Below are 13,829 nucleotides of genomic sequence, written 5' to 3' on the forward strand. Positions count from 1 at the left end.
TGGCCAAAGCACATCTACACTTCTCCTAACAAATCCTTCGAGAGTATCTAGGGCCTTTGGAAAGGGCTAAACGACCCAAGTGCACTGTACTGGAAGGTACATTGTACACTCGTTACATGTTGCAGAAAAGTTACACTGAAAAGGACTAAGGGAAACAAAGTCTCCTAGTACTGACTGTCTTAAGGGCATGTCAGTTTCCCCATAAAAAGTGATCGAAAAGCCCAGGAGTGCAGCAGAAGGCTGGGCTCCTCTCATAAAGTCAGACTATGGTGTTCAGACATCAGCAAAAAGTTGGGGGGTACAAAACAGGAGGGAAAATTACACATGAAATGGAAATCTTTCCTAACACACTAACACTTTTTCCAGCAGGACTTTGGGGTATCCACTCTTCTCTTCTTCTCAATCTCGCTTTGAATTCTTTTCCAGCTGTTTTACGTGCAGGGATGATCGCCTTCTGCTTTTATCCCATAGCCCTTTTCTTCCTCTGCATGACTGTCTAGTTTGTTTTGATCGTTCCACCAGAACTTCCATCATATTGGGTTGTTTTACAGATGCTCTTACTTTTTGTTCCAATTGTGCCCTTTTTTCATTTAAGGTTCTGAATTCAACAGAGTCCTTTGTCTTTACAAACTCAATCAGATCTTCTTCCTCATCTTCTGTGTCACAAATAATCACTTCTGAGGCTTCACCCCAAGTCGGTCCCACTATCCTCATATGTGAAGAGCTGTAATAATGGATCCGCTTCCCAGTCAGAGACTTCGCTTTGACTTCTTGTTGGTCTGTTTTTAATATTTACAGGTTTTGTCTCCAGTGCAGTCTGCACTTTGAACCCAGCCCCTCCTCTACGAGCTAGAGCCATAGCCGAGGTGGAGGGAACTTCAACTACGATCCTCATATGCTTATTGAAAGTTCTGGGGCTCGATGCTCGGGAATCTTTGCTTTTCTGTCCTTTTTTAAGGGATTGTTTGATAATTTCACTTTTACCTTCCTCTTTTTTTGGCAGCAATTTTTTGCTCTCTTTGCCCTTCTGTTAAGAAAATGCAGAACTGGCTTGTGCTTCCAGGTTGTGAGGACCTAACAACTTTTTTGAGGCACAAGTCAAGTATAGTCGTCAGTTGTCCTGATCTTTCCTTTTATTTTCTCGCATCCTCAGAAGTCGACGCTCCTTCGTAACATTTTCCTGTGATTCCTATAACGGCTAATACTCCCTCGTTGTCATTCCCGAGAAGGGTAGGGCTTGCCGCTGTTACACTCTTACACTGGAGACGGCTGTTTTTTTACTGGTCCGTCACACTTCGGGTTTGAACCAGCCACTGTTGCATTTTCTTCTCTGATCTCCACTTGTTTTACCGATATTGTGATTGCAATTACTGCAACATTTTTTTCTTTTCTTCCACCTCTTGGGGTTTCATCAAACGTATAGTGTCTCTAAAACTCATCAGGAAGTATTTGTTTATCTTCCCTTGCGTCTTCTATTAGATCAATCAGTGTTTTAAAAATGACACCCTCAGCTTCCTTCTCCTTTGCTCTTTTTTCTCGCACTGCCTCTATCTGAGATTCAATGAAAATCAACTTAGATTGCATCAGCGCCATGAGCGTCGACTGGACTCTGTAATTTTCATTTAGACCTTCGTATAATTTGAGAAAAGGTGAGAGGGTAATTAACACCATTGAGCCCAAGGCTGCTTGTTAAGTTAGCACATTTCTCTTCTAAATTATAATTTGGCACCAAGCACTGCTCTTTTGGCTCGTTACATCACCCAGTGGTTTTATCATTTTGGGCCACTCGTTCTCTTGTTTTCCTTGCATCCCTTGTGTTGGTCTGCCACTCCAGAACTGTTTCATCTTCTAAACATCTCTCGTGGGCATCCATTGACCCACCATTTGTGTGGGACATCCTTATTGCTCTTATTACTTAGTCATCAGACGACTACGTAGGTTCAAAATGCTCCACCCTTCTATCTTCAAAAAAGATTGAAAAGAAGCGGTGAAGATGAAGTGCTTCTCCACACCAGACATGATCTCCGTCCACTTGCCCGATCACTCTTTTCTCCTCTATTAGGGCACCAACCGTCTGTACCTTGGTTGTTCTAACATTGTTGATGATTTGAACACAGCATTTGGCACATTCCTCTGCTCAAATATAGATGCATGTGTCGTTTCCAACTCCACCATTTCTTCCACTTGTTGGGGAAGAACGGACAACCCTTAAATTGTAGTTTTTTTGTATTTCAAGTGTTTCAGCTGCGATACTCTTCTCTCTTGGATCAGATGTCATCATCGCCGTCTATGCTCCAAGGCTGTTCGGCAGTATTGCTTCTAATCTGGTGCTCGGGCACTTTAACTGCTACACTCCACTCTTTGGTCGTTGGGGGCTTCCGAGCCGTATATTGGCTCTGTACCTCATTCAATGGTGACTAAGTTGTATCACGTTCTTTAGCTGGCAGGCCCTTTTGTAGTTTTTCCAGCTCAGGAACACACAGGGGTAGTTTGTTTAACATCCCCTTTTGGTTTACACTGCATAGTAATTTGGCACCCGAGATGGCGATCCCTGCATTTTCTTGGGTTCCTTTTAATGGGGGTTCTTTATAGTCTGTCCTCTTTGATAGACTCTCCTGACTTTGGTGCATTAAAGATGCTTTTTCTCTGAAGTGTCCTTTCAGCATCTTTCCTTCACTCATTGATTTTGCTTCTACTTTTTGCAGTTAGCCCGACCGTTCTTTTTACTGGACTTGGTCTTGGTCGTGCAGCCTGCATTTTCAATTGCAATTTCGGTGTTGTGGTCTTTTCCCTCGTGCTCTGCTGATTCAGAGCCGCTTCACTTCCTCTTTGCTTGTTATTCACTGTTGCAGGCTCAGTGGGGGTATGTTCCATTTCTCCACCCACTTTTGTTATATTCGCCATGCTGCTGTCTCCTAGTGTGTCAGGTCATCCCTCAAAATGACAGCGGAGTCTTTTTGATCGAAAAGCCAACTGAAATCTTTACTGTTGAACAGGTCTTGTGACTCTAGCACGTCTTCACAATTCAACTCCAAAAGTGATTCACACCCCGGTATGCTGCTCCGAGAAGCGCTGTTCTCCTGCGCTTTCCCGGTGCCGATTCTTTCGATTTCTTTTGCAAAAGGAGTCAGGGGATAACACTGTATAAACAAAAGATAGCTTCTCATGAGCACCAGGAAGACAGACTTTCGTACCCGTCTGTGATTCGATACATGTGTCCGACGGGAAAGGTTGAGCAGTTCGGGGTGGGGGTGAGTTACAGACAGTACCTGTTTTCCTGGCGTGCTGATCCGTTGAAGGCTCTTGTCTGGACTGGGCATCTTCAACTTCTTCGTTGCGCAGGCTTTCCAGGTGAGCTATACAGGCTTGGCTCCTGGTCCACTGCATGGAGGGAGGATCGACAGCAACGCGGGGTTCCATACACCCTGATACACCCTCTGCAAACACTCTGTGACGCTCCGCGTCGGGATTGGAGTGTTTATGGGATAGGCACCTCCCACTTGCTGATAAATGGAAAAAACACTGCTGCAGCAGAATAACGTTAACTTGGCACGACAGTCAGGAAACCAGGGATATCCACGAGCAAAGTCAATGGGGGGGGACAGCAGAGTTACCAACCACATCCACAGCTGCCAATACTCAGCCAAAACACACTAATTTGGTATAGCATAGATTCACGTGGAGCTGCAGTGGAGCTACCCTGAGGGCTTTCTCATCGCGATTTAGGATGGAATCAAGCACAACCGAAGATTGATGGCTGGAAAGCTTTGAATGAATCCTAACAAGTGGCATTGATCTGGGCAGTGCTGCAGACCATTGAAGCGCACAGAACGCTACTGAGCTCATGTCCACCAGGAAGGCGGGAGACCGAGCAGTCACGGATGTGGCAATCCAGCATTCAGCAGCTACAACGCCAACGAGAAGAATGACGGAGTCAACCACAAAGGATGCGCAGGTTCGTAAAGAGTGCAGGAGCTGCTTCCCCCGCCGAGAACCAGGTTCACATCGGAGGAGGAGCAGCAGGAGGAGGGCAGTAAAGCAGAGAAAGACCCTGCAAAGAAGTGAGAGCTACAAGATACCCCACAGTGAGAGTGACACTAAGTCCAGATATCCCACGAGGGGGGGTGGGGTTTGGGGGGGAATCAACTTGAAACTCAAACGGGCTGAGAAACCGGATAGCCACCAAGGGCTGACAAACCAGGTACCCCATGGAGGGTTGAGAACAGTGGAACTGAGACAGGCTAAAGATCCAGAAGGCCCACACAGGGCTAAGAGAAACAATAACCCAAAGGAGACTGCAACACCATGGAGAAGTGAAGAAGAATCAGAGTGTAAACAGAGGTCCAGAGCCTCTTGTACTACATGAGTAGTCTCTTTACAGGAACAAGAAATGCAATTGAGAATTTTACTTTTTGAGTTAACAGAGGCATTTGTATGGGGGTAAGAGGTCCTCTTTGCTTGAAACCAAGGAAAGATAAAGGACTTGTTTGAACTGAACCAGTAGGCAGAGGCCTGGACCAGAAGGACTGAACCAAATACACAATTGGGTTGGAGCCAGGAACCAGCCAAACCAGGCCAGAAGAGGGGGTAGTATTGCTATCCTAGGCTAAGTTTATATTTCCTTTGTTATTAGTGGTAGGTTCAGATACAAGGTTAGATTAAGTTCAGACAGAGGACTAACCTTGTTTGTACAAGATGTCCTGACGAGCACCAGTTTATTATTTTCTTTTGAAGTTTAGAGGTTTAGGGAAACCTCCATTAGAATTGCAGGGATAGGTTAGGTATCCTTAAAATATTCCTTTACTTTAAGAAAACACTTATGTTTGAAATATGATGTCCTGTCCAACTTCTATTTCTGACTTACCATACCACCGGTGTGTGCTGAGAAATGTGTTGATATGCCGCTCTTCTCACCAAGCGTCAATCCCTGAACTAGCATTCCCTGGTATACACTCCCGGCCGACAACTATGCAACAAGAAACAGCCTGTGTTTATATACTTCACTTGAAATAATTGAGGTAGACACAGTGAGGGCACAAGTGGAACTTACTGCACCACCCCCATCAGAACCCCATTGGACATAATCCTTGAACATGATGGGTGGCAGTCTGATTCTAGTGGAACGAGACCGGACAACGCCCTCCCCAGACTGAGCCCTTCTTATACCTGGAGCAACGCTCCCCTCAGATTGAGCCTCTCTCCTTGATCACCATGAAGCAGCGGCAGTAAAGGCGGAACAGAACCCGGAACACTCACCGCCACTTCTCTAATATCATCAAATCCTCTCACTTTGTCACCTGAACAGGAAATTCCAAATGGAACATAGCAAACCTCATCAGGAACCACTGGGCTGGAATCAGAACCCCCCCCTTAAGTACCACAATCCTCCTTTACTCCACCTAGTGCCGTCATCCAGTACCACATACTCTGCACCTACCTTCACCACCACGTGGTGATCCATGTATACACTGGCTCCCTTCAGTAAAACTTGGGGATTCCTTACCCGCACACGATCACCCACGGACACCCGTCCTAGGTGCCCTTCACTTGCCTTCTCTTGTCGTGCCTGCAACCTTTCCAAAACCTCTACCATGTCCACCTCAGAGCGAACACCTCCTCCCAATGCTGCGATCCTCAATTTAGAACCAGGTTTCCTACCCCTCATGAGTTCAAAAGGATAAACACCTGTAGCCACCGACGGGTTGTGTCTGTATGCTGACAAAGATTCCCACAAAACCTCGGTCTAGCACAACCAATTAGCAACGGCTAACTGTATTGCTCCCTTGAAAAAGCGGTTCCTCCTCTCTACTAAATCATTGGCAGACAGATTATATAGTGCAGTCTTGTGGTGCCTAATACCCAACTTGCTCACAAACTCCTGCATGCAGCCCGCCACAAATTGCACTCAGTTATCCGTAACAATGCTGACCAGCACTTCCTCCCTGTCAAAAACCTTGTTGAGAAACGACAAAATCTCTCAGACTGTGACCGGCTCCAAAGATGTTGCTTCCACCCAATGTGAGGTATAATCAACTAATACAACAAAATTAACTCGCCACCCAAAAAGGCCATGAGGCCTGAAATGTCAATTGCCAACTTTGACCACATATCCTCAGGGATCTCAACATGGTACATCGGCTGCGCACTGAGCACCTTACATTTGTCACTTACAGCACATGCTGGGCAATCCCTTACAACCTTTTTCACCTCCTCATCCATCCCAGGCCACCAGTACGAACCCCTCAACCTTCTCTTCTTTAATGACCTTCCCAAATGCCCTTCATGTGCCCGATTTACTAGCCTGGCCCTCAAACTGCATGGGGGAACTAACCTCTCGCAATGCCCCATGGGCCTTCCAACAATTCATGCCAAACATGCTTGTATCCCTTTCATATCACCCTACCCTCACATTCGGATGCTCCGCCCCCTCAAACCCTCTCTGATCTTTATCAGCTCAGGATCAACAGCGCATTCCTTGTCCCACTCGTTTTTGTCTACATCGGGAATAACCTGGCCACCAGCGTAACTTCCACGAAATCATCCTGCATTTCCTTACCATCTCCAACCAAACTTGGAAAGCGCGGTAAACAATCTGTCATCCCATTTTTAGTTCCTGGAATATACTCAACTCTGAAATTGAATTCCTGTAAATCAGCCACCCATCTGGAAATTCTTGGAGAAACTGAAGACATCCCCTTTGTTGGCAACACAAAAACAAGTGGTTTATGGTACGTGCGGATCACATAGGAAATGCCCCAGAGGAACGTCCTGAAATGCTTTGACGCCCATACAGCAGCCAACATCTCTGTCTCTATGACGGCATAACGCGTTTCCGCATCTCTCAACACCCTAGAAGCAAACGCTATGGGGCGGCATGTTTTCGTCCTCCCACTGTTCCAGCACTGCACCCAATCCTACATCGCTGGCATCTACAGTCAGCACAGTCTTATAACTGGGATTGAATAAACCCAGGGATGGGGCATGGTCCACATCATATTTTAGTTCTACAAACTCTTTTTGGCAACTCTCAGGCTACTCAAATCGGGGACTCTTTTTTAATAGTGCCCGAACGTTCACCGATTTTTCTGCATACAAGGGAATGAACCTTAAGTAGTATTCAGTCATTCCCAGAAATTATCTAAGCTGCTCCTTGTTAACAGGTGCAGGTGCCTCCCTCATCACCCTCAATAACTCCTCCTCGGAACGTATTCCCTTCTCATCCAGCGTGTGACCCAGGTATGTCACACTTGGCACGCCCATATGACACTTTGACCACTTCGTCAGCCTACTTTTCTTCAACACCTGCATCACCTGTCATCATGCTCCTTGAAATCTTTCCCCCACACTAATGTGTTATCCTGAAAATATTCCACACCAGGCACACCGCCAATTAGGGTTTGCATGAGCCTCTGAGATACGGCAGATGCCGATGCCAACCCAAAGGGCATGCGAAAGAAACGATGGGTCCCGAAAGGTGTGACAAAAGAAGTTAGGGCATGTGACTCTTTGTGCAGATCTATCTGGTGGTAAGCAGAAGATAGATCAAATGTAGAGAAACATGTTGCTCTTCCCACAGATGCCAGAAGTTCGTCGATATTGGGTAGGGGATGCCAGTCAACCCATATGTTTGCGTCGAGTTCCCTTAAATCCACACACATTTTAAGACTTCCGTCAGCACCAACAACACCATGGGTGACAACCATTCCGAATACTCAATTTCCTCTATCATGCCTGCTTCTTTGAGTTTCGTGAGCTCACTTTTCAAACCGTCCCTAACCATCACAGGCACCTTCCTTAATTTGTGAGCCTTGGGGATAGCACCTCTCTTCAATAAAATTTTGAGTGAAAAGCAGTTAAACTTTCCCAGCTTCTCAGAAAACATAGTGGTCAAAACCTCTTTGATACTCACCCGTTATGATCCCCCTGGTAGTCGTTCCTTCCCCGGCTTCCATGCATAGCACAGAAATTGGTTTCCCGGGACTAAATCTCTATCTCAAATGCTGCTTGCTCGTCCCAGCAGTGTATCTCCCTTGTGGGCAACAGAGTTTTCCCTTCACTATGCACCCCTTGAACTCGATGTTGACCCACTCGCACCCCACCACTTTTATGGGTACACGACCATAAGCGTAACAATTTATGTTAGAAGGCATTAGAGAGGACACTGCCCTACCGTAGCTCTTGACATACAGTTCGGGAGATATCCTGGTGTACGGAGAACCGGAATCCACCAGCATTTGCAACTGGACACCATTTACCGTCAGAATGGCCCATGGCCCTTTCTTATGTGCATCGCCCACACGCAACACCCCTTCACGCAAACCGTCACACGATACTCTGCCATGCACCCGTTCACTGACGTAACCCACTATGCCATCATAGTTTCCTTTAGGATCCAGCATCCTCACAGTCTGTCTGTTCTCAGTGAGTGTCCGGCACATGCGTGCAAAATGCCCCCTTCCCTTGCACTTCCTGCACTCCACACTGGGCAATCTTTAGTTCCTGTGGCGTGCCACCTCCAACCACACCTCCTGCATATTACTCTTGATGTGATCCTCACCTTATTGTCTCTAGTGAGAAAGTTATCTCCTCTGTTAGATCTCCCCTTTCCTTCTCCAACACCCTTCTTGGCTATCACTGCGTGCACGTTGGTACCGTGGTTCTCCCTGATTGCCCTTGCTATTTCGATCACCTTCTCAAGTGGCGGATCGCTCTCAATCCAAAGTCTCTCGCTCACCTTGGCGTTGCTTGTTTTCAGCATCACTTGGTCTCTTGTGTACAGTTCCAATACGCCAGTGAACTTCCATGTGGAGATGAGTGCATACAAGGCTGTTATGTACACACCTATCCCCGTGACTATTACTTGCGCTCTTGAAAAGAAATGTTACTTCTCCAGTACCACATCTGGTCTCTTCCCAAAACGCCCTTCAAGTTGCTCGAGTGCTGTCTCGTAAGCTCTCACTATGCTTTCTCCATCGCCGGCATCTGGAATTCGCACCTCCTCTCCTGAGAGGTGTCTAAAAACATGCAGTCCCTCTGCACCCAGGCAATTCAACAGTGCTGCTTCCCTTTCATCGTCATTGTACCTGGCACCTCCTGCAGCTCTTAAATACACTTTGAAAGTGTCTAAGCAAAGGCCCCATGCTATGGGCCGGTGGCCCGTGTTGGGCAAAAACGTGGGTGGGGGACGTGTGAGGCTCTGCTTCATTTTTGTTATTTGTGGGGAATGATCCCTTTGCTAGTGTTGCTGTTAGGAAGGTCTGCAATAGTCTGGTGTGCTTCCTCCTTGCAGCTTCTCACAATCTGCTGCCTGGCTGGATTGGGGTGTAACGGATGATCCAGAGTCCACCACCCTGCAACTCCTATGTTTTTTTTTTTTGCTGCTTATTGATTGTTCTGCACTGACTTGTTCTTATTTCACTTTGCAAGCCCTCTGAAATACCAGGTGGTTTACACTGCCTACGTGGCTTCCCGTTGGTGCACCATACAATGTGCTGCCTGCATAGCCCCCATAAGTGCACAGTACTTTCGACGTTGCAGCTGCTGCGCTGAAACCAGCTCTTGTTTGTTACTCTGGCAACCACTGCGCGTGTGCGCAAGCGTACACACACACAGACACACACACACAAACACACAGGGCCTTTCCTCTAGCCCTTACTCGGGTGCTGCTGTGCTGGGAGCGCAAGGTTGAGATTGGTGGTGCTTGTGGGAGGGGGCATTTTCCCTCGTGTGGCCTCTTCGGCCTGGTGTGGGTAAAAGTGGGGGCTCTATTGAATCGCGCCCCATGACACATGGCAGGGGGCTCTCCCTCGCTGCTGCTCGCGCCGTCGTTCCGGCGCTTGTCCCTCGCTGCAGGCGCTTGGGAAGGAGGGACAGCTGCAGTCACCCACCTTCCTCGTGGTGCGATGCAGATCTTTTCTCTGCTCCCTTCTCTCCTGTTCAGGACAGAGGGCCGGTGCGCAGGTGGTCACCCACGACGGAAACAGGCTTCTGGGAAACTTCTTTGGACTGCTGCTAGGCCCAGCCCAAGAAGCGAATTTGCTGCAGCACGTATGTTTCTTCTTCTGGGGTTTGCAGAGAATAGCCTAGTCGCCAGTGAAATAATTGGGGTAGGCACAGTGAGGGCACAACTGGAACTTTATTTGCCGCTAAACCCCAGCGCCCTGCAGCTCTCTTCCACATAGGTAAACATGTCCAAGTTTCCATTACAACACAAAGTCACCAAATTACCATACATGAACTTCAACAGTTTACTTACATCATTAGAATTGGCCTCCCTGTGACATCTTGTTTATTAATTTTTATAAACAATACAACATAAATCCATAAACATCACAAAAACTGAAATTTACAACTAGGTTCATCACAAACAGGTTACTCAAAGCCCTAAACAAAAAAAAGGAATATTACAGAATCAATTATATCACAAATCTAAAAATCTGCTCCAGATTTGATCAGATAAATTCATTTTCTTGTTTCTGTAAAGGATTATCTTTTCAAATCTTGACACTTGTTTTAGATCATCCATCCATTTTGAAATCTTTGGCCTTTCCTCACTTTTCCCCTTCAAGATGATTTTTTGGGTGGAATTTGCTGCCCTGAAAAACCAGCTCCTCTGTGGGAAAGAGATCTTCCACCATGACATCCTCTCCCAGAATTACAGTCGTATAATCATAATCTTTGTGCAACATCAAAATGTCATTCATTTTCCTAGTGACCCCTCTCCAGAAAGATCTTAACTCCCAAATCATATGTTCAAAAGTTCCACTAGCATGCTTTGTCTGGTTCTAATTCTAATAGAAGAATTTAACTTCTAAATGCATTCTGGGTCCATAATTACATCACTGCTTAAAGGCTAGTATATTCAAATGATCAAAGCGGTCTATACATCATATTAGTTTCCTTATGATCATCCACCAATTTTTAGAACATTTTATTTGTCTGCAGTATCAATAACCAGTATTGGTACCAGGCAAAAGTTTAGCCTGGAAGTTCCTAAACAGTTGGCTTGTTATGTATGAGACAGCATAAGAAAAACATGTCTAATACCTTACCAAATAAATCCCCAGGGCTGCTTTTAAAGAAATACAGACTTAATGATTTTAGTCAGTTGTGATGATGGCAACGAGATGCATGCTTAACAGCAGCATTGGGGCAGTTTAACAACATATTTGACATGAACAATCAAAATGAATGAAATACAAAAGCTTGAACACTCAGATAAAGAAAGAATTAAGGTAACCAAAGTAGGAAGGTATAGAATTCCAAATTATGGTAGTTCAATTAAGTCGCCTACTGAAATCGGAATGTAAGTTTGACCACTCTAACGCACTTTGATAAGCTCCTCAAACAATTCTAATGTGACTTCTGACATTCAAGAAGTAATGTGACGACAAATAGTTGGCCCACTTTGAAAAACAGATTCTCTAAAATAGTTTACTTACAGATCTGCTGCTGTATGATTATGCTGAAGGGGTATGTTAAGACAGCTGGTTGGTTCAGGCTGATCTACTTGGCCTTCCCGATCCCTTGATTGTCTAATGAGTTCAAATATCGGAGAGTCCTAAGGAAAAAAGATAAACATTATACACACATTCTTAGGCCCTTGTTTGGAAATAAATGTACAGATTTTCCACTCACGTGCCTGGGTGCACTACATATGTGCAAATATGCAAAATGCACATGTTACTTGCACACTATATTTATTAACATTTGCAAATCTGAGACATAAAGTTGTATCCTAATGTGAGTTCTTTCCCATTTACAAAACATGTAATCGGGGGGAAATGAATATTTGACTTGTGTACAAAGAGGTGTAACACGTCTGCGCACAGGTGAAACAAGTGTCACTACAGATCCCCAATAAATTTCAAGCAGCTTTAAGTCAGGAAGAACCACCTAGACATAAGTAACATTTCAGGCAGACGAAGTAGGATTCTTCTTGGATGAGACTCGGAGTGCTAAACAACTGCAGTTCACAGACGCTGTTGGCTGAAGACTTGGATGGTCCAGTCAGGTTAAGTGAACACCAGACTTGCTTACACTCAGAACGACGTTTGGTACAGCTGGTAACAGAGCACAGCTTTGCATTCAGGAGGGACTTGGGAGATTTTAGGCAGAGCTTCCTCACATCTGATCTTCAAGTTGGTGCCTTCTGTGCTTCTGCACTCATCCCCAGGTTCTACAAAGCAATAGAACAGGCCGTCCACATTTATGGGGAATTGAGGCAGGGTGCTTGGAGTCATGAGTCCTAATCATAGGTTGTATAATATATGGGATACATTACTCACCGTAATCGTATTTCTGATGCTTGTATCTGCTTAGATTCACATGCTGTGCACAGGCCGACATCTAGTGGAAGCTGCGGAGTATTACAGTTTGTTTTTCAAAACTCGAAAATGGGCGTCGACACAGGGCGTGCCAGTAATACTATCCCTAGTGTGACGTCCACTGTACCCAAGATCCCTCACGCGTCTAGGATCCTCAGATTGTATTTTTTCTGACATGAGGTAGAATGAGGAGTAGCGCGAGTACAGATAATCCAAGCAGATAGATAGAAAGGTAAGACTACAAGCAACCATGCGCCTTCTCTCAGAGGGGCGGAAGGGTGGGTCGCATGTGAATCTAAGCAGATACAAGCATCAGAAATACGATTACGGTGAGTAATGTATCTCTTCTGAGGCTTGTGGAATCTGCTTAGATCACATGCTGTGCATAGATTAGCGAGCAGTACCTGAAGGAGGTGGGATGTGAGAAGGGTCATGAGCAAATAAGTGTCTTAGAACCGCTTGTCCCACTTGTGTATCTGCCTTGGAATGGGTGTCAATGCAGTAATGCTGAGTAAAAGTGTGAATAGAGCTCCAAGTAGCTGCTTTGCAAATGGTGTCAAGGGGTACATTTGCAATGAAAGCCAGAGTGGCCCCAATGCCTCTAGTAGAGTGGGCTCTTGGCGTGAAAGGCCGAGTTCTTTCAGAGAGTGAGTAACACAGCTGGATACAGTTAATAATCCACTTTGAGATGGCACCTTTAGAGACGCGATCCCCCTCTCTGCCTGTAGCTACGGAGACAAATAGTTGATCTGTTTTCCTTAGCGGTCTGGTTTTATTTACATAGTAGAGGACCGCCCTACGCACATCTAGGGTGTGTAGTTTCACCTCAGCCGAGCTTTGCGGGTTCTGGAAGAAAGCCGGAAGCTCGATGGACTGGTTTACATGGAATTTTGATATAAATTTAGGCGAGAACCTAGGGTGTGTGCGTAAAACCAGTTTGTCTTTATGGATAGTAAAGAAGGGATCCTGCACTGACAGAGCCTGAATTTCACTGACCCTTCTTATAAAAGTAATAGCTACTAAGAAGGCCGTTTTATAAGTCAGGTGTTTGAGACTGCTTTTATGCCTGGGCTCGAAAGGGGGGCCCATGAGCTTAGATAGCACCACATTAAGGTCCCACTCTGGTGGTGGGTTCGAAATAGGAGGGTGAAGTCTCTTTACTCCTTCCATGAACGCTTTAACTACTGGTACTTTCCACCACGAGACCTTGTTATGGGAAGTGGTGTATGCCGACAGGGCTGCCAGGTGTACTTTCAGTGAGTTAAAAACCAATCCTGCATCTAGCAGGTGGAGCATGTATGTAACAATAGTGGAAGGAGTGCAATCAACTGGGTTGATTTTTCTACTCTGGCACCAGATAACGAATCTCTTCCACTTGTCAAAGTAACAGTGCCTTGTGTTTGCTTTCCTAGATTCCTTTAGGATGTCCATACACCTCTGTGGAAAATTGAGATGTCCAAACTCTATGACCTCAGGAGCCATGCTGCCAGGTTCATTGAGTTG

General features: G+C 45.8%; 1 protein-coding gene across 3 annotated transcripts in view; it reads right to left on the minus strand.

Annotated features, from left to right (window-relative positions):
• RB1 (RB transcriptional corepressor 1) overlaps positions 1–13,829 on the minus strand; it is a 2,466,185-nt gene that overhangs the window by 685,656 nt on the left and 1,766,700 nt on the right. For all 3 annotated transcript variants that reach the window (XM_069639386.1, XM_069639387.1, XM_069639388.1), the window contains exon 18: positions 11,442–11,560. In XM_069639386.1, the coding sequence (XP_069495487.1) occupies positions 11,442–11,560 (119 nt within the window). The remainder of the gene's footprint in view (positions 1–11,441; positions 11,561–13,829) is intronic.

The sequence above is a fragment of the Ambystoma mexicanum genome, chromosome 7q (assembly GCF_040938575.1).
Source record: "Ambystoma mexicanum isolate Mex_15411 chromosome 7q, UKY_AmexF1_1, whole genome shotgun sequence".
In the NCBI taxonomy this organism is placed as follows: Eukaryota; Metazoa; Chordata; class Amphibia; order Caudata; family Ambystomatidae; genus Ambystoma; species Ambystoma mexicanum.